Below are 20694 nucleotides of genomic sequence, written 5' to 3'. Positions count from 1 at the left end.
TCGCCCCACTCCCTGCCCTCGCGTTACCCCCCCCACCGATCGCCCCACTCCCTGCCCTCGCGTTACCCCCCCCCACCGATCGCCCCACTCCCTGCCCTCGCGTTACCCCCCCACCGATCGCCCCACTCCCTGCCCTCGCGTTACCCCCCCCACCGATCGCCCCACTCCCTGCCCTCGCGTTACCCCCCCACCGATCGCCCCACTCCCTGCCCTCGCGTTACCCCCCCACCGATCGCCCCACTCCCTGCCCTCGCGTTACCCCCCCCACCGATCGCCCCACTCCCTGCCCTCGCGTTACCCCCCCCACCGATCGCCCCACTCCCTGCCCTCGCGTTACCCCCCCCACCGATCGCCCCACTCCCTGCCCTCGCGTTACCCCCCCCACCGATCGCCCCACTCCCTGCCCTCGCGTTACCCCCCCCACCGATCGCCCCACTCCCTGCCCTCGCGTTACCCCCCCCACCGATCGCCCCACTCCCTGCCCTCGCGTTACCCCCCCCACCGATCGCCCCACTCCCTGCCCTCGCGTTACCCCCCCCCACCGATCGCCCCACTCCCTGCCCTCGCGTTACCCCCCCCCACCGATCGCCCCACTCCCTGCCCTCGCGTTACCCCCCCCCACCGATCGCCCCACTCCCTGCCCTCGCGTTACCCCCCCCACCGATCGCCCCACTCCCTGCCCTCGCGTTACCCCCCCCACCGATCGCCCCACTCCCTGCCCTCGCGTTACCCACACCCACTGCCCTAGCCAATGGGGGAGCCGTGCTAGGAAGGGATCCCCCCCTTGCTGGGAGCAGCAGGGGCGCTGATGAAGGTTAGGAGGCTGATGGCCCCTCCCTGGTGCGAGGTGGGGCGAGTGTTATCTGTCAGCACAGCTGAGTTGGCGATCAAAGGTTGCAGAGGGCGACCGGTCCCTGAGGCGAACAGGTGAACCAGCTGGAAGCAGTAAGTCCCTGGCAGGGAAAGGCCCTGCTCAGCTGCTCCCCTGGGCCCCCCCCTGCTGCGGCTGAAGTCAGAAACTAACTGACCCTGACACAGAGTGTGGCCTCTCTCTCTTTCTCGGTTCCTCATAGTCAGCGGGAGAGTTCAACCAACCAAGCAAAAATGAAAACATCCGGCAAAGAACCACAAAACAATGGTCAGGAACTTTTTGCCCTGGGGCTTGGCTGGCTCAGGGGGCTGCTAGTGGGACAATAAGTCTTTTGCTCTACAGCACTGGTGCAGATTTGGTGTAGATTGGTAGGCCCCCAAAGTTGCCACCATCTGATGGCTACTCAGTGGCCTATGCAGTGGACAAAGAACCCAAGGGACCATGAGAGGTCAGCTAGTCCCGTCCCTTGTAATGAGACAGGACCAAGTAAACCTAGACCTCACAGGTGTTTGTCCAAGCTATTCTTCAAAACCTCCAGTGATCGGGGCTATACAACTTCAGCTGGAGGCCCCAGCCAGATGGTGATACTAACCAAAAGGCTGAACAGACATGGGGGATAGATGCTCCTTTGAACCCCGGAAATGGTCCTTTCCAAGTCAGCTGTGGAGGTGGGAGTTGATGCTCCTGCAGGTGAAGCTTGCACTGCTGCTTCCCTTGGTCTATTGTTCAGTGGGGGACCCAGCACTTGTCAGGAACGTGGAATTCACTTGGAACCCCAAACAAAATGAAAAGGGAGGGGACAGAATGGAGATAAGGGACTGTGTAGCCGGCAGCCTCTAAATTCATATTTCCACTGTTATTCCAGATCCTCAGAGTACACTTCTGTTTCCTTGTGGATTGTCTCCTTGATACAAACGTGGCACCATAAACCAATGTCAACTAGAGTTCTGTGTGTAAAACGGGCACCAGAGGCAAAAAGACTAAAAATGACTAATAGTCTATGCTACGGAGACTTCCCAAATGTACCCTCCTTTCTATACAATTCATCCTTATGGGATAAGATCTCTCTGTTTTCCGTCAGTCAGTTATAAAACGCACCCACGCTGTTCTTATTTCTCGACTGTGCTTTTGGCTGAGCTTCTGTGGCTCAAATAACCCTTGGTCAAAACACAGTCCTAATCGGGTATCTTCCAAGTGGAGAGGATTTATTTGCTCACACACTTTCCCTGTTTAAGAGGTCTGGGAAAGATCGGTTTCCAGGGGATTGCTGTTACAGAATTGCCTGAAAAATGGAGGTAAGATTCTGTTAGCCATTTAAAATGATTTGTCTCATGCTACATGAGACACAGGCAAGAAGTGGAGGCTTATGTTCAACTAACTGCATCTTTCTAATCACCAGAAACAACCCCTGCTAAGACCAATCCCTGAAAAACAAAATGATTTTGAGACATCTGTGAACCTTTTCATTGAGCTTGGACCAAAATCAGCCCTGACATAAAGGTGGAAGACAATACGAACTGCATGCGTTCAGCACCTAGTTGCTTTTTTAGATGCCTAAGTATGGATTTGGGTGCCTCACTTTAGATGCCTCGCCCTGCTCTACATCCAGAAATGGCGCCAGTTTAACTAAATTGGTTTCTACATTCATTCACTTAAATCCATGCAAGTGAGGACACTGTTTAATCAGTTCGAGTGCCTTAGCTGCATTCACAAATTTGAGACTATTGGCCTTTCCACCCAGTCGTTAAGAACAGTAGCAATTGTTTTAATTACCTGAATCCTCAAAGGAATATTCAATCATTTGCATATTCCAATCAGTCTTATGAAATAGCCTGTCAAACGACTGCACCATCAGGACACGATAATGGGACAAAATGAGCTGGAGTTTCCTGGTCCATGGATCAGCATTGTCAAGGTGAACAAGGGCTCATGAAGTCTGAGGCTTGACAATGAACAGCCTTTTGGGTTGCATAAGGAGTGTTCTCATTTCTTTGTGCTGTTTCATTCTCTTTCCTGATCCCCTAAAAGGCAGTGGTTGCATTTGAAGGTTCCCTTTATAACCAGAAGGGCTGGACAACGTATAAGGTTTGATGCCGTAGAAACCAGGAGATTGAGTATTCTGGCTTCTTTTGCCTCTTCCTTTGAACTCAGGACTTTAGTAGCCTCTCTGCTGGGATTCGTTGAGGAATATTGGATTGGAAGGTTACTTCATCGTGCTTCAGCGCAGGCAAAGGACTAGCTGACCTCTTGACATCCTTTCCAGCCCCGCATTTCTCTGGTTCTGTGAAAGTTGGGCCTAAGCAGAGCTGGGATAAATTGCACAAGGAGCTTTGTGTTTTAAAAAGGGTGAATTAAAGAATGTGCATTGAAACACACCCAGCAGAGTGCAGCGGCGTGAGGGATTTCAAAAAACAGGCGACACTTTAAAAAACGAGGGAATCTCATTCCACTTGAATTCCACAAATGGAGAAACTGAGGCACAGAGCAGGTGATTTGTCCAAAGTAACAGCATAGCACACTTGGGACTTTAACCCTTGCTGACCAGACTCTGGTTCCAGTCTCTGACCCAACCTCTGCCTCAGAATTAGTGTTCTGATTGGCTGGTTGGCTCCAACACCCAGAGGCTCACATCTGGGGACTGATCACTGAAAAGGGCCACAAATGAGCTGGGACTCACTAGTGCTTTGCTTAGCTTTAGCCAAAATATCCCCCCACTGCTACATTTTGAAGAAACCTTCTAAAAAGCATCACTTTGCTCCACAAGGAAAAGGGACCAGATCCCATCACATCTGTTAACTCCTCAATGCTTCTTTGAATGGTTTGATGCTATCTGTTATATTGCTTCCCACCGCTGCAGAAGAGGGCAGCAATAAAAGACACACTCTGGTGTGGCTTAATTCTTTAATGCTATAGTCATAGTCCAGTTAGAAGTAGAATTGAATGTTGATGTATCTGTGTTAGAGTTTTCTATTGTGCCCGTCACAGTAGTATCTAAGGTAGTGGTTCTCAACCAGGGGTACTCAGAGGTCTTCCAGGGGGTACAGCAACTCATCTACGTATTTGCCTAGTTTTAGAACATGCTAGATAAAAAGCACTAGCGAAGTCAGTACCAAGTAAAATTTCATACAATGACTTATATACGATACACTGAAATGTAAGCACAATATATTCCAATTGGTTTATTTTATAATTATGTGGTAAAAATGCGAAAGTCGGCAATCGTTCAGTAACAGTGTGGCTGTGACACATGTATTTTTATGTCTGCTTGTGTAAGCACGTAATTTTTAAGGTGAAATTTAGGGTAGGCAAGACAAATCAGACTCTTGAAAGGGGTACAGTACCCTGGAAAGGTTGAAAGCCACTGATCTAAGGCCTGGTCTGCCCTTGAAAGTTATATCAGCAGAGCTACATCAGTCAGGGGTATGAAGAAAACACCCCGACTGATGCCCACCTAACCCCCAGGGTTGATGCAGCTATGTCAACGGAAGAATGCTTCTGTTGACATAGCTAATGTCATGGTGGGAGGTGGTGTTCCTGCACCGACAGAAAAACTCCATCGTCGGGTAGGCTGTGTCTGCACCAGTGGGCTGTGCTGGGCTAATCTTTATGTGTTATGAATTTCAGTGCTTGCAAAGAGCATGGGGCTGTGGCTACAGAGCAGCTGTGCACGGAGGGCGAAATTCACCTCTGCGCAGCAAATCACCGCAGGGTATGCAGCATGTATCCCACTTGGCCTGGAGGGTGCATCCATCCCAGATGAGTGCTGCATAAACCTTGTACTGACTGCACAGGGATGCCCTGCTCTGGCTGCAAGCTCTGAGTTAGCGTTGCTATTAGGTGTAGCTCAAGCTGGTGATTCATAGATTCATAGATTCATAGATATTAAGGTCAGAAGGGACCATTATGATCATCTAGTCTGACCTCCTGCACAATGCAGGCCACAGAATCTCACCCACCTACTCCTGCGAAAAACCTCTCACCTATGTCTGAGCTATTGAAGTCCTCAAATCGTGGTTTAAAGACTTCAAGGAGCAGAGAATCCTCCAGCAAGTGACCCGTGCCCCATGCTACAGAGAAAGGCGAAAAACCTCCAGGGCCTCTTCCAATCTGCCCTGGAGGAAAATTCCTTCCCGACCCCAAATATGGTGATCAGCTAAACCCTGAGCATATGGGCAAGATTCACCAGCCAGATACCCAGGAAAAAATTCTCTGTTGTAACTCAGATCCCACCCCATCTAACATCCCATCACAGCCCACTGAATATTTAAAGATCAATTATTTGCCAAAATCATGTTATCCCATCATACCATCTCCTCCATAAATTTATCGAGTTTAATCTTAAAGCCAGACAGGTCTTTTGCCCCCACTGCTTCCCTTGGAAGGCTATTCCAAAACTTCACTCCTCTGATGGTTAGAAACCTTCGTCTAATTTCAAGTCTAAACTTCCCAATGACCAGTTCATATCCATTTGTTTTTGTGTCCACATTGGTACTGAGCTTAAATAATTCCTCTCCCTCTCCGGTATTTATCCCTCTGATATATTTATAAAGAGCAATCATATCTCCCCTCAACCTTCTTTTAGTTAGGCTAAACAAGCCAAGCTCCTTGAATCTCCTTTCATAAGACATCCGATGAAGTGAGCTCTGCAAAGCCCTGTATCATTTGGGATGCCATTAACTGCTCCACCGGGACAGTTAAAGGTGACCTGTGAAGGGTGTTTTTAAAAGACTGACCGTGTGTCCCTTGTTGATCCTTTAGGATGTGAACCAAGGAAACTGGAAAGGGGCCGGTGCTGCTGGATGAGACTTCCCCAAATCACTCCTGTGAGCTCAGCACTGAAGGGGAAATTCAGCACAAGGTTTCTGCACCTGGACCGGGGTGAATTCCACTCCACTGCTCGGGTGGGGGCCTGCCTGCTGTAGTTGCCATTGTCGTTCATTGACCAGAGTGATGCTGTTGCTTTGGTCTCAGATTAGTGCTTTCGGTGAAGCACGGGGGCTCATTCGTCCAGCTCAGAAAGATGCAGGGTGAGCTGATCCCACTCGGATTCAAGCACTGGGATCATTCTAGGTATTTCTAACCCGATGCTTAGATCCCTCAGCTGTCCCCTCTGGGTTTGCACCACAGACCTTTCAGCATGGGCCAGATCGGAAAAAGAGAGAAAGGACTAAATCTGCCAAAGAAAAGACAGGAGACCTGCAACGAGATCCCCTGGGGGCTGTCTGAGTCCTTTTATTAGCAATGGCTGCAAGGCAGCAATAACCATGACACAGTTTAATGGCCACTTGTCCCCTGTGACACAAGTGATCCAGGTGAGGTGGGCAATACTCCTCCAATAATTCCCTCTCAGTGCAGCTCCAGAACACTGACTAGTATGCACCGCAGGCAGCTCGGGCCGGTGTCCTGCTGCAGATCCATCTGTGGGCGGTCGGCTCTGTGGGAGGGAGAGAGGATCTAAAGTTACCTGTGTCTTGGTAGGCGTTTCTTTTGCATTATTTATCCCACTTCTGCTTCCCGGCACATCAGCTGGGCTGGTTGAATCATACAGAGACCAGAGATGGAAAAGACCTGGCAGGTCCCAGCTGGTTGGTCCTTTCACTGGGCTTGTTCCCTAAAGTCTATTAATCAGTGAATAATCCAATCTAAGGCCTTGGCTACATTGCAAAGGGTTTGCCAGTAGAGCTATGCCGGTAGACCAGCAAGAGAGTTCTTTTCCCAGTACACCTGATACCTGTTCTCCAAAGAAAATCAACTATACGAGCAACAGGACTTTTTTTGCTGGTAAAACTGTATCTGCGGTGGGGCTTTTGCTGGCCAGTGATTTAGCTGGGAGGAGAGCTGGGGGCACTGGAATAAGCTACGCTGCCAAGGCATAATTTTGCTGCCTCCACATTAAGAGCGCTTTGCTGATCTAGTACGCTGGTATACCTGTGCCGATAAAGCCTTCCAGGTGTTGACTTGTGTCACAACTATAAAGGGAAGGGTAACCACCTTTCTGTCCACAGGGCTATAAAATCCCTCCTAGCCAGAGGCAAAACCCCTTCACCTGTAAAGGGTTAAGAAGCTAGGATAACCTCACTGGCACCTGACCAAAATGACCAATGAGGAGACAAGTTACTTTCAAAGCCGGGGGGGGGGAAAGGGTCTGTCTGTCTGTGTGATGCTTTTGCCGGGAACAGATCAGAAATGCAAGCCTTCCAACTCCTGTTAAATTAGTAAGTAATCTAGCTAGAAAATGCGTTAGATTTCCTTTTGTTTAATGGCTGGTAAAATAAGCTGTGCTGGAGGGAATGTATATTCCTGATTTTGTGTCTTTTTGTAACTTTAGGTTTTGCCTAGAGGGATTCTCTATGTTTTGAATCTGATTACCCTGTAAGGTATTTACCATCCTGATTTTACAGAGGTGATTCTTTTACCTTTTCTTTAATTAAAATTCATCTTTTAAGAACCTGATCGATTTTTCATTGTTCTTAAGATCCAAGGGTTTGGGTCTGTGTTCACCTGTACCAATTGATGAGGATTATTATCAAGCCTTCCCCAGGAAAGGGGGTGTAGGGCTTGGGGGGATATTTTGGCGGGAAGAAGTCTCCAAGTGGGCTCTTCCCCTGTTCTTTGTTTAAAACGCTTGGTGGTGGCAGCATACTGTTCAAGGACAAGGCAAAGTTTGTACCTTGGGGAAGTTTTTAACCTAAGCTAGTAAGAATAAGCTGAGGGGGTCTTTCATGCAGGTCCCCACATCTGTACCTTAGAATTCAGAGTGGGGAAGGAACCTTGACAACTTGGCTCTATTCAATATAATTAGGCTAGCAATATTTCTACGTGTAGACCAAGCCTACCTTTAAACAACTTGAAGGATGGGGCTTCCACCACTTGGGAGCCAATCTTGACCCTCACTGTTAGGAAACCTTCCCTGATTTTCCTCCTACGTTTTCCTTGGTTTAATTTCATCCCCTCACTCACAGTTACCTACTCCTCTCAGACCACCCTTACCAAATCATCCCCTCGATGGTGTTATCCAGCTCCCGGCCCCCAGCACAGTAACATCTGAGCACCTCACCACACCCCTGTGAGGCTCAGGAAGAATTATCCCTGCATCCGCAGCAGACCAGGGAATTGAACCCACCTTGAATCTCATTGGGGTATTTCTTTCTAGAGCTGTCAGGAAATGACTTTTTTCCACTAGAAGATTTTAAAGGTTTTTTTCCCCAAAAAAACTATTGTTTTGATAAAACCCACGATTTTTTTTGACAAAAACAATTTGTTTTTTTGCAAAAATTTCCATTTCTTCAAAAAGTTTGGATGAACATTTTTTGACTATTTATTTCTTCCCATGTCCCAAGTGTCTCTAAGTTCCTTTGAGTTATTGCTCTGATCTTGTGGCTTGCCAGAAAACTTAAAGAAATAAGCATAAATTTTTCTAAAAACCAGCGCAACTAGCCAGGGCTAGAGAGCAGCATGGGGCAGGGTTTGTGTCATCAGGCTGGGCAGGGGGCAGAGCATGGACCATGCCGCGTGCGCCATGAAAATAAAAAGTCCAGAGAAAAAGTGGCGCCTAGAGTTAAGCAGAAAAACCCACTTGGGTAAAGAACCCACCAATCTGTAAAAAGCTAAGCCCCGATCACTTTCTTTAACTACATTGGCAATTTCCTCCCTATTTGCTATCACTCATGAAGGCTGTTTATTCCTTCTGAAGATAGTTAATAAGACTAAACCTAATCCTGACCCCTGTGCTTCCCCATCAAACTGCTCTCCCATCCGTCAGAGTGTACCTGGCCCTCTATCATCACCCTTGGATTATGCTCCAGTTTCCTGTCCACATGGCAGCACCTGGATCCAAGATGGTTCGAAGAGCTCAGAGGCCGTATCGAAAGCTTTACTAAAGTTTGGCTTCATTGATGGTTTTGTTTTTTCGAGTCCTTTTTTGTCACTTCAATATCGTGCATCCCTTGGGCATGTTTAAATAACGTAATTTACGTTGGCATCTCACCAATTGTGACAAGTGGGTTTTGAAAAGCCAGCTGTCTCCGGACAGTCCATCCAAAGCTGCATGCCCCCACCTCAGTGGCTGGGAGCGAATGTCCCAGTCAAAGTTCAGCAGCAAGAGCCAGCTCTGCAAGCTTTGCCTGGGAGAGGAGAATCCATGGGAGCCCCCATGCTGTCCTCTGTCGTCTCATCCCAGAGACCTCCCTGGGGCTTAGGATGGAGATGCCCACGTCTCCTGGGCCAGCATCATGGCGCGTTTCAGCTGCTCGTAGGTCACGAACATCACCACGTTCCAGGATCCCAGCCGCAGGAACGAGGGCATGAACCTGAGGGAGGGGACCATAGATATTAAGAGATCCAATAGCATAGAGGCTAAGGAATTTCCCCTTCATCCCCAACCAGGGTACTCCATGCCCCTGGCAACCAACAACAAGCTGTATCTCTTCCTGCCCTTGGCTGGTGGATCCCCCATCCACTAGCTCCCTCATGATCCCTGCTATCCATGGGTTCCCCTCTGTTCTCTCCTGCCTGGCATCACACACCTTCAGACAGCTCCCCCTGCCACTCCTATTCTTTAACAGTAGCCTTGATTCCTGCCTGACCTGACACGGCGCCCACCCCTGGCTGGAGACACCTTACCAGTTGCTCTGCGCACATATGGTGCTCTGTAAATAATGAGACCGAGTCAGGTGGGCTCGACTCTTTCCCGTGTTTCGCAAGCACAGCAGAATATGAAACCAGACTAATAATCTGTAATACTTAGCCCTGGTCTAGGCCCAGATTCGCAAAGGCACCAAACTCCCACTGATGTCAATGGAAGTCAGGCGCCTCTCTATACCTGTGAGCATCTGGGCCCTTGCGCCCATCAGCTGCAGATCTCAAAGAACTTTACGGAGGTGGGTAGGTATAATTCTCCCCATTTTACACACAGGGAAGTGGAGGAGCAGAGAGCTTCAGGCTCCCATGTTGTAAAGGCTTCTGGGCGTCTTGTGTTTCAGATGCCCGTGGTGAGAGCCTCACGCCTGCTCTGCAAAGGTACTAAGCATCCACCACAAGCCAGCTGAAGCCAACAGGTGCTTATGGGACAGACTGACAATGTCCTGGACCAACCTTGTGGAATGAAGATAAGTGGATAGCAGACTGGATGAGGGTTAATGCCTTTGGGGGCATTGTGTTAAAAAGGCAATGGTGTCTGTGGCACGGTGTGGTGCTCCTCGAGGAGGAGGAGGATGCTAACGTCATTCCTCCAGCTGGGTGTTTGGAGCTACCCCGGGGAAGTGGAGTTCAGATGGGATTCCCCAGGGACCCACAGACAAAGGAAGGGTTTGGGGATAAATAGCCTCTTACAAACCGGCTCAGGGCCGTCTTCCTGATCCAGCAAGCGGAGGCCCCAGTCCTTTGGGGAGGGTTGGGCCTACTGGGCGCTTGTTCTGAGGTAAAGCTGTGATGAACTTGAAACCCCAAGGAAACCCCATGGGTGGGGTGTTGCAGGACTGCTCCTGCCCGAGCCCATGCAAGGGCTGGGTTGATCTCTGATGAGGTTCTTAGCATGTGTGCAGGTTCTTCCCTTGTTTTTAATGTGTTTTCTCTGTAGTGCTTTTACCTCAAGAATAAAATAGACGTGCACAGAAAGAGCGGTGGGATATCTATAACCGGGGCCGTCACACTGTTAAGCATCTCTGAAGAGAAAGCAAGCAGGCCTGTTTGGGCAGGCTGGGAATAACACAGTGAAGGCAGGGAACAGCTCTGCCTGGCAGAAGGGAAAGAGATGCATCTCCGCCCAAGAGAGGGGACAGCCAGGGGAGCCGGAAGCCTCTGAGCGGGCCCTTGCGGGATCACTGAGGGGAACTAGCGGTGGAGTTGCCCTGCCCTGTGCTGCTTATCACCTTTGAAAATCGCAGGCTGAGGGGGCCACGGACCAAGCCACCCATCAGAGGCTGCTTTGGAAAAACTGGCCCGAAGTGACTTGCCCACGGCCACACGAGCTGGTAGTAGCGTGAGGACGAGAACCCAGGTCTCCTGACTCTCAGCCCAGTGCTCTGCCCCTGTCAGTCTCCTCTGTAGACTTGTCACCTGCGCTGCTCCTTGAATAGGCTATAGGCATGGTACAGGCCTGGAGACAGATTTGTAGCTGTCTCAGTGCTTAAGCGCCGCTTACCCCTTGTAAAATGCTGTGGGTCCTTCCAGGATCACCATGGTGAGCATACAGTTCAAGGCATTTCTGTATTGGCCGGGGGTGGAATTCATGTATCTCGTCTTCACGACGTCGACGGGAGAAGCCACCACAGTGGCGCAGAAGCCAGCTCCGAAAGCAGCGACGAAATGGCAAGGAAAAGTGTCTGGGGGTGGAATATGGGTAATGGGTTTTGGGGTAGTGGAATTTTCCATTGCCAACGGGATGATTTCGCCTTTACGAGCCACTTGCAATTAGTCATCAGTGCCATGCCCAGCTAGAGCGCATGCCACCCAAGGACCTCAGTTCAATTTACAGACATCAGTAAACTGATCCTCTCCCCGAGAGAGTGGTAAGTATCTCCATTCCCCACATGGGGGAAACGGAGCCATGGGAGGTTTGCTACTAACTTTGGGACACATACCTTGAGACTCTTTGGGCTTGATTTTCAAAGCTACAGAGCCAGTTGTAATGCCAGCTGAAGTCCATGAGAGCTGCGAGGTCTCCGCACCCCTGAAAATCAGGCCCAAGATGCCCCAAGCTGGATGCCCCCAAACTGAAGTACGTAAAATCAATGAGTACTTCTGAAAATATGGGCCTAAGTGCCAGGTTCCCAAAGGGATTTAGGCATGTAGTGGGATTGCCTAAAGCGTGTAGGCACCTAACTCCCAATGGGGGTTTTTGGAAATCCAACTAGTTGCCCATCTGCACCCCTAGGTGCCTGAATCCCTTTGAAAATCTGGCCCTAAGTGACTTGCCCAAGGTCATGCAGGGAGTCTGTGGCAGAGCTGCGAATAGGTCTTATGTCTTCTAAGGTCTAGTGCTCTGTACTAGACCATCCTTACCACCATGCTGCTGAAACCTCCACCTGATGTCTGAAGCAGCATTGGTAGCTGGCTACAGCCCTCTTTGCAGAATGAGGATGACCCATTGTGGAAGGCCATCAGGGAAGGAGAAGCAATGGAGAGGGCTCAGTGAGACAGAGCTCTAACCACCAGGCTCCCCAGATGGAAAGGAAGAAGGAAGGACACCCTCACTCACTCAAGGCCTTGGTCCCCTCCTCACCTGTCATTAGATGATATTTCAGCAGCATCTCCTTGAGGAGGTCATAGGTAACCATCTCTCCGCAGTTCACGATGGCGTTGCGGGTGATGTTGGGTAACGTCCCTGAGGCAAAAGACGCAAAGGATGAATGGTTTAGAGAGTGACTCTGACCATACGAGATCACACTGCTCTTCTGAAAGCAGAGTAGGGCTGGTGATGACCATGACTGTATTATTATTAATCGTGTTTATTACACCTGTGCCTAAAGGAGCTCTGCTAGGTAACAGGAGTTCTATGATACCAGGATTTTAAGGGATAATAAGAATAATACTTGCCATTACGTGGCATTATTTATCCACAGTGGTCAAAGCACTTTACAAAAGTGGCCAAGACTCATTATCCCCATTATACAGCTGGGGAGAGAGAAGTCCAGAGTTGCATAGCAATTCAATGGCAGAGCAAGCAATGGAACCTGAGAGCCCTTGACTCAGTGCTGGGCTCGGATAGTTGGATCACCATTCCATCTTGAGCACACAAGGAAATGGGGAGAGAGTAAGTGATGAGGCAAACCTGTTTATTGCAGGTCTGTGGGCTCGCCATGAACCTTACTTCTGTGATGCAAGAGGAAAAAGGACTGTTAGGATATAGATATTCAGGCCTGTCTGCAAAGGCCTGTACTCTAAGAATTTAGGTGTATTCTTATCACTTGGCTAGTTATAGAGGTATAAAAGAAAGAATCAAAACCACTGTCTGCCAGTGTAAGGGCCTTCTCTTACTGTGACAGTCTGAGGCCCTGTTCTTAGGCTAAGGCCTTTGGCTAAGCAGCAGAGGCAGCCATAAGCTGGGAAGCGACCGGTCACATCCTCACATTCCAAACTAGTCACATTGAAATAAGGTGCTATTGGGCTGTCAGGCACTATCAGGACAGGATTGTATTCCTATCACCTCCAGAGAAAGGGAAGTGCCTAGAAAATGTAAAAGGAAACTTAGTTTGATAGCATCCTGTCTGGCAAGAACTCACTTATCAATAGCTGGGATGTGAAATCCTCACTTCTGTATTGTTTTGTCATTATAGTTCCCACTTTGCTGTTGTTTGTCTGTATAATCTCTGTCTGGTTCTGTGATTGTTCCTGTCTGCTGTCTAATTAATTTTGCTGGGTGTAAACTAATTGAGGTGGTGGGATATAATTGGTTACATAATCATGTTACAATATGTTAGGATTGGTTAGTTAAATTTCAGGAAAATGATTGGTTAAGGTATAGCTAAGCAGAACTCAAGTTTTACTATATAATCTGTAGTCAATGAGGAAGTGATGGGGTGTGGGTGTGGGTGTGGGGGTGTGAGATGGGAACAGGGAATGGGGGTAAGAAAATTGGAATCATGTTTTGCTAAAGGGGGAGATGGGAACAGGGAATGGGAGTAAGGAAGTTGGAATCATGTTTGACTAAGGGTAGGAATGGGAACAGGGACACAGGTGTAAGGCTCTGTGGTGTCAGAGCTGGGAAGGAGGATACTAAGGAAGGAAACTGGAATCATGCTTGCTGGAAGTTCACCCCAATAAACATCGAATTGTTTGCACCTTTGGACTTCGGGTATTGTTGCTCTCTGTTCATGCGAGAAGGACCAGGGAAGTAAGTGGGTGAAGGAATAAGCCCCCTAACAAGGACATTCACCCTTGCCCTGGATGGGATGTGTCCCCCATCCATCGCAGGTGAGTGGTGACGCTAATGATGATTTTATGTCAACATTGTTAATGATTTAATCTCTGATCATTTGGGCAGAAGCATCCCACTATTCTGGGGTTGGGGTGGAGTCGGGGGTTGTGAGCAGGGCCTGAATAGAGCACCTCAATTTCCTTTTTCTGACCAACCAGCCCCCACATTTGGGAGGGGGGTGGCATTTTGGTTTGGTTTGCTCTGGTCCGTGATTGGTTGTGATCTGCCCTTTTGGGTCTAATAGTCAGTGTGTTTATTGTGGCTTATGCTGGGATGAGCCAGTCTGGGAAATGCATCCCTCTCTCTTGTCTCACTTTAAAAATACTACACAGTGGATTATACATGAAAGTCGCAGCCTGTGCCGAGCCAGGATGAGGGTTAGGTACCACTCAGGTCCTATTTTAAGCCCTTTTAGGGCTGCCCTAACCTGCACAGGGGCAGCCAGCCCCAGGATAGAGGAGCAGGCCTCCTCCCCACTGTGCTGGAGCAGAAATGAAGATCTGGGAAGCAGGGAAGGGAATGCTGTCTGGTCACATGGACCTGCTGCCAGAGCTGTCGCATGGCCACTCTAAAACCAGCTGGCCCTGTCCTCCAGGGATATCTGCAGAACCCGAGGGGCCAGAGCTGAATTCTGTTAGCTGGGCTTGCTCTGTTCACTAAGAGCCATGGGAATTAGGGGCCTACACACTTTTGAGGCGCTGGGCCCAGATTCTTAACTGGTGTAATTTGGCGCAGCTCCATTGACTTCCAGAGACTGACCTCAGTGGAGCCACCCTGCTTTACACCAGCGGGTGATTGGTCTGGGAGGCTCTCTTGCTCCACACAGATAAATCCTGTACCTTTCCAGAGGCCTCTGACCCCTTCCTCCTTGGCGATGGTTTTGTAGGCATCCACAGTCCCGCTGTATTTCTTGGTTCCCTCCGTCAGCCTCACTTGGGCTTGGAATCGCACCTTGACCACGTCGGTCGGCTGGGCACACGTGACTGCCATGGCTCCGGTGGTGCAGCCAGCCAGCAACCGGGTGAGAATACCGGCATCTGAATGGGAGCGAATAAACTGGGTAGCAATCTCTGGTTTGTCTCTAGGATCGACAGCTAAGTAGCAATGCACAGAGCTGAGTTTTTCTCAGCCTCCCCACTAAACCAGAGTGCCTTTCATCCCCCTTGCTAGGACTGGGCGCGAGCACGTCCCCTCTATCCAGCACTGAGGCCATAGGCGAAGGCCGACTCCCTGCATGGCCTTGGGGAAGTCACTTAGCCTAACTTTTCAGGTGGCCTCTAATTTGGGGGTTGGCCTTAGTTTTCTGGATGCCCAACTTTAAACTATCCTGGTCTGGTTTTTAGAGGTGCTGAGCAGCACCGGAAATAGCAACCATCAGGAGGTTGTGAGTAGGGTAAGAGAAGGCCCTGCTCACCTTGTCCCACTACACCGTCCCTTTGCACTCTGACAACACTGACCTAGGACTCCCGCCCCCACGCTGATCCAGCTGCAGACTCTGGCTCCAAAGGGAGGGAACTGCTTGTCACACATTTGGTTCTAATATGTAGTTTTTAAATGGGAAGGACCACGCTCTTTAAACCTGGCCTGGATTTTTGGGCCTGCCATTGTTTGACGGGGCACTGGCTGTCAACAAGACATTGAGGTGTCTGATCATGCCCCAAAGCAAGTGCTCAAACATCTAGTTTAGCTGTGCTCAGGGCACTGCAGGACCTGGATGAGACTGGGATCCTACGTGTAGCATGTTTACCCCATTCGTCATTTGGGATCTCAGGTTATTCAGCTCACTCTAAAGACTGGTTGCCTGTAATTTTTTTTTTTTAAGTGGCAACATCTAGGACAATGGGCCAGAGCCTCAGCTGGTGTGAATCAGCGTAGCTCCATTCATGTAGTTCATTGACTTCCATGAGCTGATTCATGCCAGCTGAGGATGTGGCTCGACGTTCTGAAATAGAGGCCAAAAACACCGCCCCTGGAAGCATGTGGTGCCGACACTCACTCTCCGATCCCGTGGAGGTGTAGAATTGTTTCACGGAGTCGTACAGCCCGATACGAATGGAAGCAAAGCTCATCTGACGCTGGAGCCCAGCCACCAGGCCATTGTAAAGGCTCTTGGGACCTTCCGTCTTCACCATGGTGGTGATTGTGCCAAAGACACCCTTATAGTGGATGGTCTTCATGCTCTTGCTAGGCTTGGACTCTCCCTGGATCTTCAAGACAGACAGACAGACATCATTATTAGCAGATGGCAATTCACCTCTAGTGCAGCCAGCTAGATCCTGCTCCTGAAACCTTTATTCATGTCAGTAGTTCAAGTAAAGTCATCCATGAGTAAGGGTTTGCAGAGATGGGCCCATTAGCTAGGAGAGTTCATAAGCTGTAAGCTCAGTTCATGGTAGTTTGGGGCATGTACTGAGCTAGGAAGGTATTAAATTGTCATTTATATATGCATTCAACCTGCAGTTGCGTTTTTGATCAGTGAACTAGTTGCAAGGCTATAATTGTCATACATTTACACATCAGATTCCATCCAGCTGGATACCAAAGCACTTTGCAAAAGGACTGTGCCAGCGATATAGCGTCGTCATCTCTTTGCTCACCACTGAAATGCAGCCACCTCTGGGGTAGAGTGTGGCAGCTGTTTATCAATCTACAGCAACGTTACAGGCCAAATCAAGTCAGGAACTGGAGTGGCCTACCGTATCCAGCTGAAAATGGTGGAGCACATAAGTAGCCTAGATGTAATTATCAATGATGGAATTTGGCCAGAATGCCAGAGTGATGGTGGGAGGCTAAATTAATTCATGTTCGTAAAGTGCTTTGAGATCAGATAGAAAATGTTCTCCAATATCAATGCAAAGAGGGTGAAATTCACCCTGGTGCAGGGGGACAACACAAGGCCTAGGTACCATTTCAGATCCACTTTGAGGGCTTGGGGCAGATCCTCAGCTGGGGTAAACTCTCACAGGCTCATTGACTTCCAAGTGACAGTCTACCCCGGCTGAGGTTCTGCTCTCTTAAGTGGTCCCTAGCTCTTGTGCTGGGGCCTCTGCATGGGGTGGATTTCACTCAGAACTATAGTCAAGTCATGTCTGTAAAAAAAGTTATCCGTGGTTTCCGTTAATCACATTACAGCAGAAAAACAACCTGGACTTGCTGAGAAGAATACTACTGAGACATCTCTAGGCACCCACAGATTTGCAGGGTACACAACAAACATCATCTGAAATCAAACCAGATATGTTAGAGCCTGATCCAACTCCCGCTGATGTCTTTACATTAACTTTTAATGGGAATTGGATTGACCCTTAAAGGTAACAGATGGGAGGAAAAAAGACCTAGTCTGTTTATCAGCAAGCGCTGGATTTGTCCAATGATTTAATATAAAATGCCTTTCACTCAATTTGAGAGACCACATGGGTCAGAGGATTGGGACTTGGGAGCGCTCGATTCTGTGCCCAGCTCTGCTGCTGACCTGCTATATGACTCAGAACAAATCTCTTCGTCTTGACTATTTCGACTGTTGTCTCTTTGGAGCAGGAACTGTCTCCCACTACGCATCTATACATTGTGCCTGACACAGCTGAGTCCCAGTATCCTTGTACTATAGTAATACCAACAAGAACGTTTACCTGCAGTCTGACTTTCGCAGTGTCCAGAGGGAAGGTGCAGAGATCTGCTATGCATGCTGCTGTCCCAGCACCCAGGAACTTAACAGTAGCAGTTGGAGGGATTTCTGTGGGCTTCAGTCCGACCATTGCTTCCCTGGGTTAGCAGGAATCACAGTTCAGCAAATAGATGCTCCTCTGGAAGCAGTGTTCAATCAGCAAGTGATGGACCAGCAGTGATATTCTCCTTGGAAGATATGAATGAAGCTGTAAATATATTAGGGCTGTCAAACGATTAATTGCAGTTTTAATCGCCCTGTTAAACAATAATAGGATACCATTTATTTAAATATTTTTGGATGTTTTCTACATTTTCAAATATCTTGATTCCAATTACAATGCAGAATACAAAATGTACAGAATGGCATGGTGGCCGAAGCATGAGGGGCGTACGAATGTTTAGCGTATCTGGCACGTAAATATTTTGCAATGCCAGCTACAAAAGTGCCATGTGAACATCTGTTTTCACTTTTAGGTGACATTGTAAATAAGACATGGGCAGCATTATCTCCTGCAAATGTAAACAAACCTGTGTATCTTAGCAATTGGCTGAACAAGAAGTAGGACTGGGTGGACTTGTAGGCTCTGAAGTTTGACTTTTTTTTTTGAGTGCAGTTATATAACAAAGAAAATTCCTACATTTGTAAGTTGCACTTCCACAATACAGAGATTGTACTACAGTACTGGTATGAGGTGAACTGAAAAATATTATTTCTTTTGTTTATCTTTTTTACAGTGTAAATATTTGTAATTAAAAATAATATAAAGTGAGCACTGTACCCTTTGTATTCTGTGTTGTAACGGAAATCAATATATTTGAAAATGTAGAAAAACAACCAAAAATATTTATCAAAAATTTAAGTTGGTATTCTATTATTATTTAACAGTGGGATTAAAACTGATTAATCATGATGAATGTTTTTAATCATCATTAATTTTTTTAATCAAGTTAATTTCTTTTGAGTTAATTGCTTGAGTTAACTGCAGTTAATTTACAGCCCCAAAATATACATAATGCCTCTCTGGATCTCAGTCAAATGGATAATAATTGATGGATAAGGAGAGAAAATATTTTACACCCATTTATTTATTTAACAACAATGACTGATCGTCGCTTAACTCTGCATATAGGGGGAGCATCCTTTGGAGTTTTCTATCTCAGCTACCTACACACTGGATGGATTTGGACAAGTTACTACTGTCCCAGATACTATTGAGCTTAGGGACGTCTGTGGCCCCCATCACTATGGTATCTGAGCACCTCACAATCTTGATTGTATTTATCCTCACAGCCCAACATACCTGTGAGGCGAGGCAGGGCCGGGCTATTAACCCCATCGTGCTAACAGGGAACTGAGGCACAGAGAGGCTAGGTGACATACCCAAGATCAGACAAGAAGTCTGTTGCAGAGCAGGGGATTGCACCCACGTCTCCCCAAACCACAGCTAGTGTCCTAAGCTCTGGACCATCCTTTTCCCTTCCTATGGTGCTCATTGAAGAATGGCATGAAGAAAGTAAACAAGGAGTGTTATTTATCCCTTCATGTATTACAAGAACCAGGGGTCACCCAATGAAATTAATAGGCAGCAGGTTAAAACAAACATAAGGAAATACTTCACACAATGCCCAGTCAACCTGTGGCACTTGTTGCCCGGGGATGATGTGAAGACCAGAAGTACAACGGGGTTTTAAAAAGAATTAGAGAAGTTCCTGGAGGATAGGTCCGTCAATGGCTATAAACCAAGATGGTCAGGGATGTAATCCCATGCTTTGGGTATCCCTAAGCCTCTGACTGCCAGAGGCTGGGACTAGACAGCAGAGGATGAATCACTCAATAATTTCTCTGTTCTGTTCATTCCTGCTAAAGCACCTGGTATTGGCCACAGTTGGAAGACTGGATGCTGAGCTAGGTGGACCATTGGTCTGATACCGTGTGGCTGCTTTTATGTTCTTACGAAGCCAACGGGACTGCTCGTGAGAACAGATCCCCATCCACACTAGCAGTACCAGCTTGTTTTTATAACCACCCAGGCTATGAGACCCTCATCTGACCCGGTTACTGCAGCTACTCTTGCTCTTAGCCCTCTGGAGAGCCAGAGAAACCCTGCTCCAGATTCCCCACTGGTGGAAGCAGATGCAGCATTGGTGACTCTCGGCGGCAGGCCGGAGCAGTGAGATGTGAAGACTAATGCGGGTGTTGCCGAAGCCAGAGATGCACTCACTCCAAACGGGACAGACAGCATGAGGCTTCTCACACCTGGGTGCTTGGAGGGACGAGGTGTTTGGGGATGACAGAAAGGGAGCTGCATACAGCACAAACCCTAAGCCAGCCTCTGCCCTGCACGGTCACTCTTAGGACCTGGTCAAAAGCTCCTTCAAACCAATGGGCTCCTTCAAATCTCCATTGCCTTCAGGGGGCTTTGGAGCCGGCCCTTTCTGCAGTGGGGCTGCTGAGATGTAAATGGGGGCACTTATTTAGTCAGCCTTCACATAGGCAACGCTCTCATAGAATCATAGAAGATCAGGTTTGGAAGGGACCTCAGGAGGTCATCTAGTCCAACCCCTGCTCAGAGCAGGACCAATCCCCAATTTTTGCCCCAGATCCCTAAATGGCCCCCTCAAGGATTGAACTCACAACCCTGGGTTTAGCAGGCCAATGCTCCAACCACTGAGCTATCCCTCCCCCCCAATGGGACCGAGAGCAGCACCCGCACCTAGGTAGATAGATCCTGGTGGCAATGGGTGAGGAATGAGGACGCAGAGCAAGACCTGCAGGGTTCGACCCACTCATACTAACCCACAGCAACTGTGAACGCTTAGCCTTACCTTAGAGATGCAGCAGGCTGAGTGCACGCCGCTCCTTGCCATCCTCTGTGAGCCGAGTGTCTTGGCTCCTGATTTATATATCCCTCGTGGGCTGCACTCTTCGCCGAATGGCAAAGGATAAGGACAGAGATCATTTACCATCAGCAAGTTCACAAGTACCAGCCTCCCTCCCGAGGTTTAAAATAGATCAGAGAAGAAAAGTCATGAGACCCTGGTGTTTTTCAGAAAGCCTCAGGCTGTCACACTAGTTCTGGACAGTGCCGCTCCACCACTGGGAGGCAGCAACGGTGGTAGCCCTGGAGTGCGAGTGCAAGGCTAAAGTGAGAGACGTGATGGGGAAAGTGATCTGGAGGGGCCACAAGCAAGTGAAGAGAGCAGCACATTAGAGATATACGGTATATTTTTAAAAGCTCAT

The 20694-nt window shown here is 48.5% G+C and overlaps 2 protein-coding genes across 2 annotated transcripts in view; one reads left to right on the top strand and one right to left on the bottom strand.

Annotated features, from left to right (window-relative positions):
• The window catches only part of DNAJB13 (DnaJ heat shock protein family (Hsp40) member B13), a 33913-nt gene extending 26589 nt beyond the window's left edge, over positions 1 to 7324 (top strand). Inside the window, exon 7 of the mRNA XM_073334506.1 lies at positions 5630 to 7324. Within this exon, the coding sequence (XP_073190607.1) occupies positions 5630 to 5674 (45 nt within the window). The 3' untranslated portion in view covers positions 5675 to 7324. The remainder of the gene's footprint in view (positions 1 to 5629) is intronic.
• A 1085-nt stretch (positions 7325 to 8409) lies between these two features.
• LOC140899797 (putative mitochondrial transporter UCP3) lies at positions 8410 to 20365 on the bottom strand. The gene is made up of 7 exons (XM_073315929.1): positions 20280 to 20365; positions 17417 to 17639; positions 15784 to 15994; positions 14627 to 14824; positions 12093 to 12194; positions 11013 to 11193; positions 8410 to 9180 (listed from the first exon to the last, which is right to left on the bottom strand). Exons 2-7 carry the CDS (start codon positions 17540 to 17542, stop codon positions 9066 to 9068), a joined length of 933 nt encoding a protein of 310 aa, XP_073172030.1. The 5' UTR covers positions 17543 to 17639; positions 20280 to 20365; the 3' UTR covers positions 8410 to 9065.
• Positions 20366 to 20694: the final 329 nt, after the last annotated feature.

Source organism: Lepidochelys kempii, chromosome 1 (assembly GCF_965140265.1).
Source record: "Lepidochelys kempii isolate rLepKem1 chromosome 1, rLepKem1.hap2, whole genome shotgun sequence".
NCBI lineage: Eukaryota > Metazoa > Chordata > Testudines > Cheloniidae > Lepidochelys > Lepidochelys kempii.
Note: the sequence above shows the minus strand (reverse complement) of the source record. Positions and strands in the feature narration are given on the sequence as shown.

Bases quoted from the DNA above. Each gene is read 5' to 3' on its own strand.
- LOC140899797 (XM_073315929.1), bottom strand. From the start codon at position 17,542: ATGGTCGGACTGAAGCCCACAGAAATCCCTCCAACTGCTACTGTTAAG. The intron at 15,995-17,416 runs GTAAACGTTCTT...TCTGTCTTGAAG, and splicing joins CTGCGAAAGTCAGACTGCAG to ATCCAGGGAGAGTCCAAGCC. The intron at 11,194-12,092 runs GTGAGGAGGGGA...TTCCACCCCCAG, and splicing joins GAAATATCATCTAATGACAG to ACACTTTTCCTTGCCATTTC.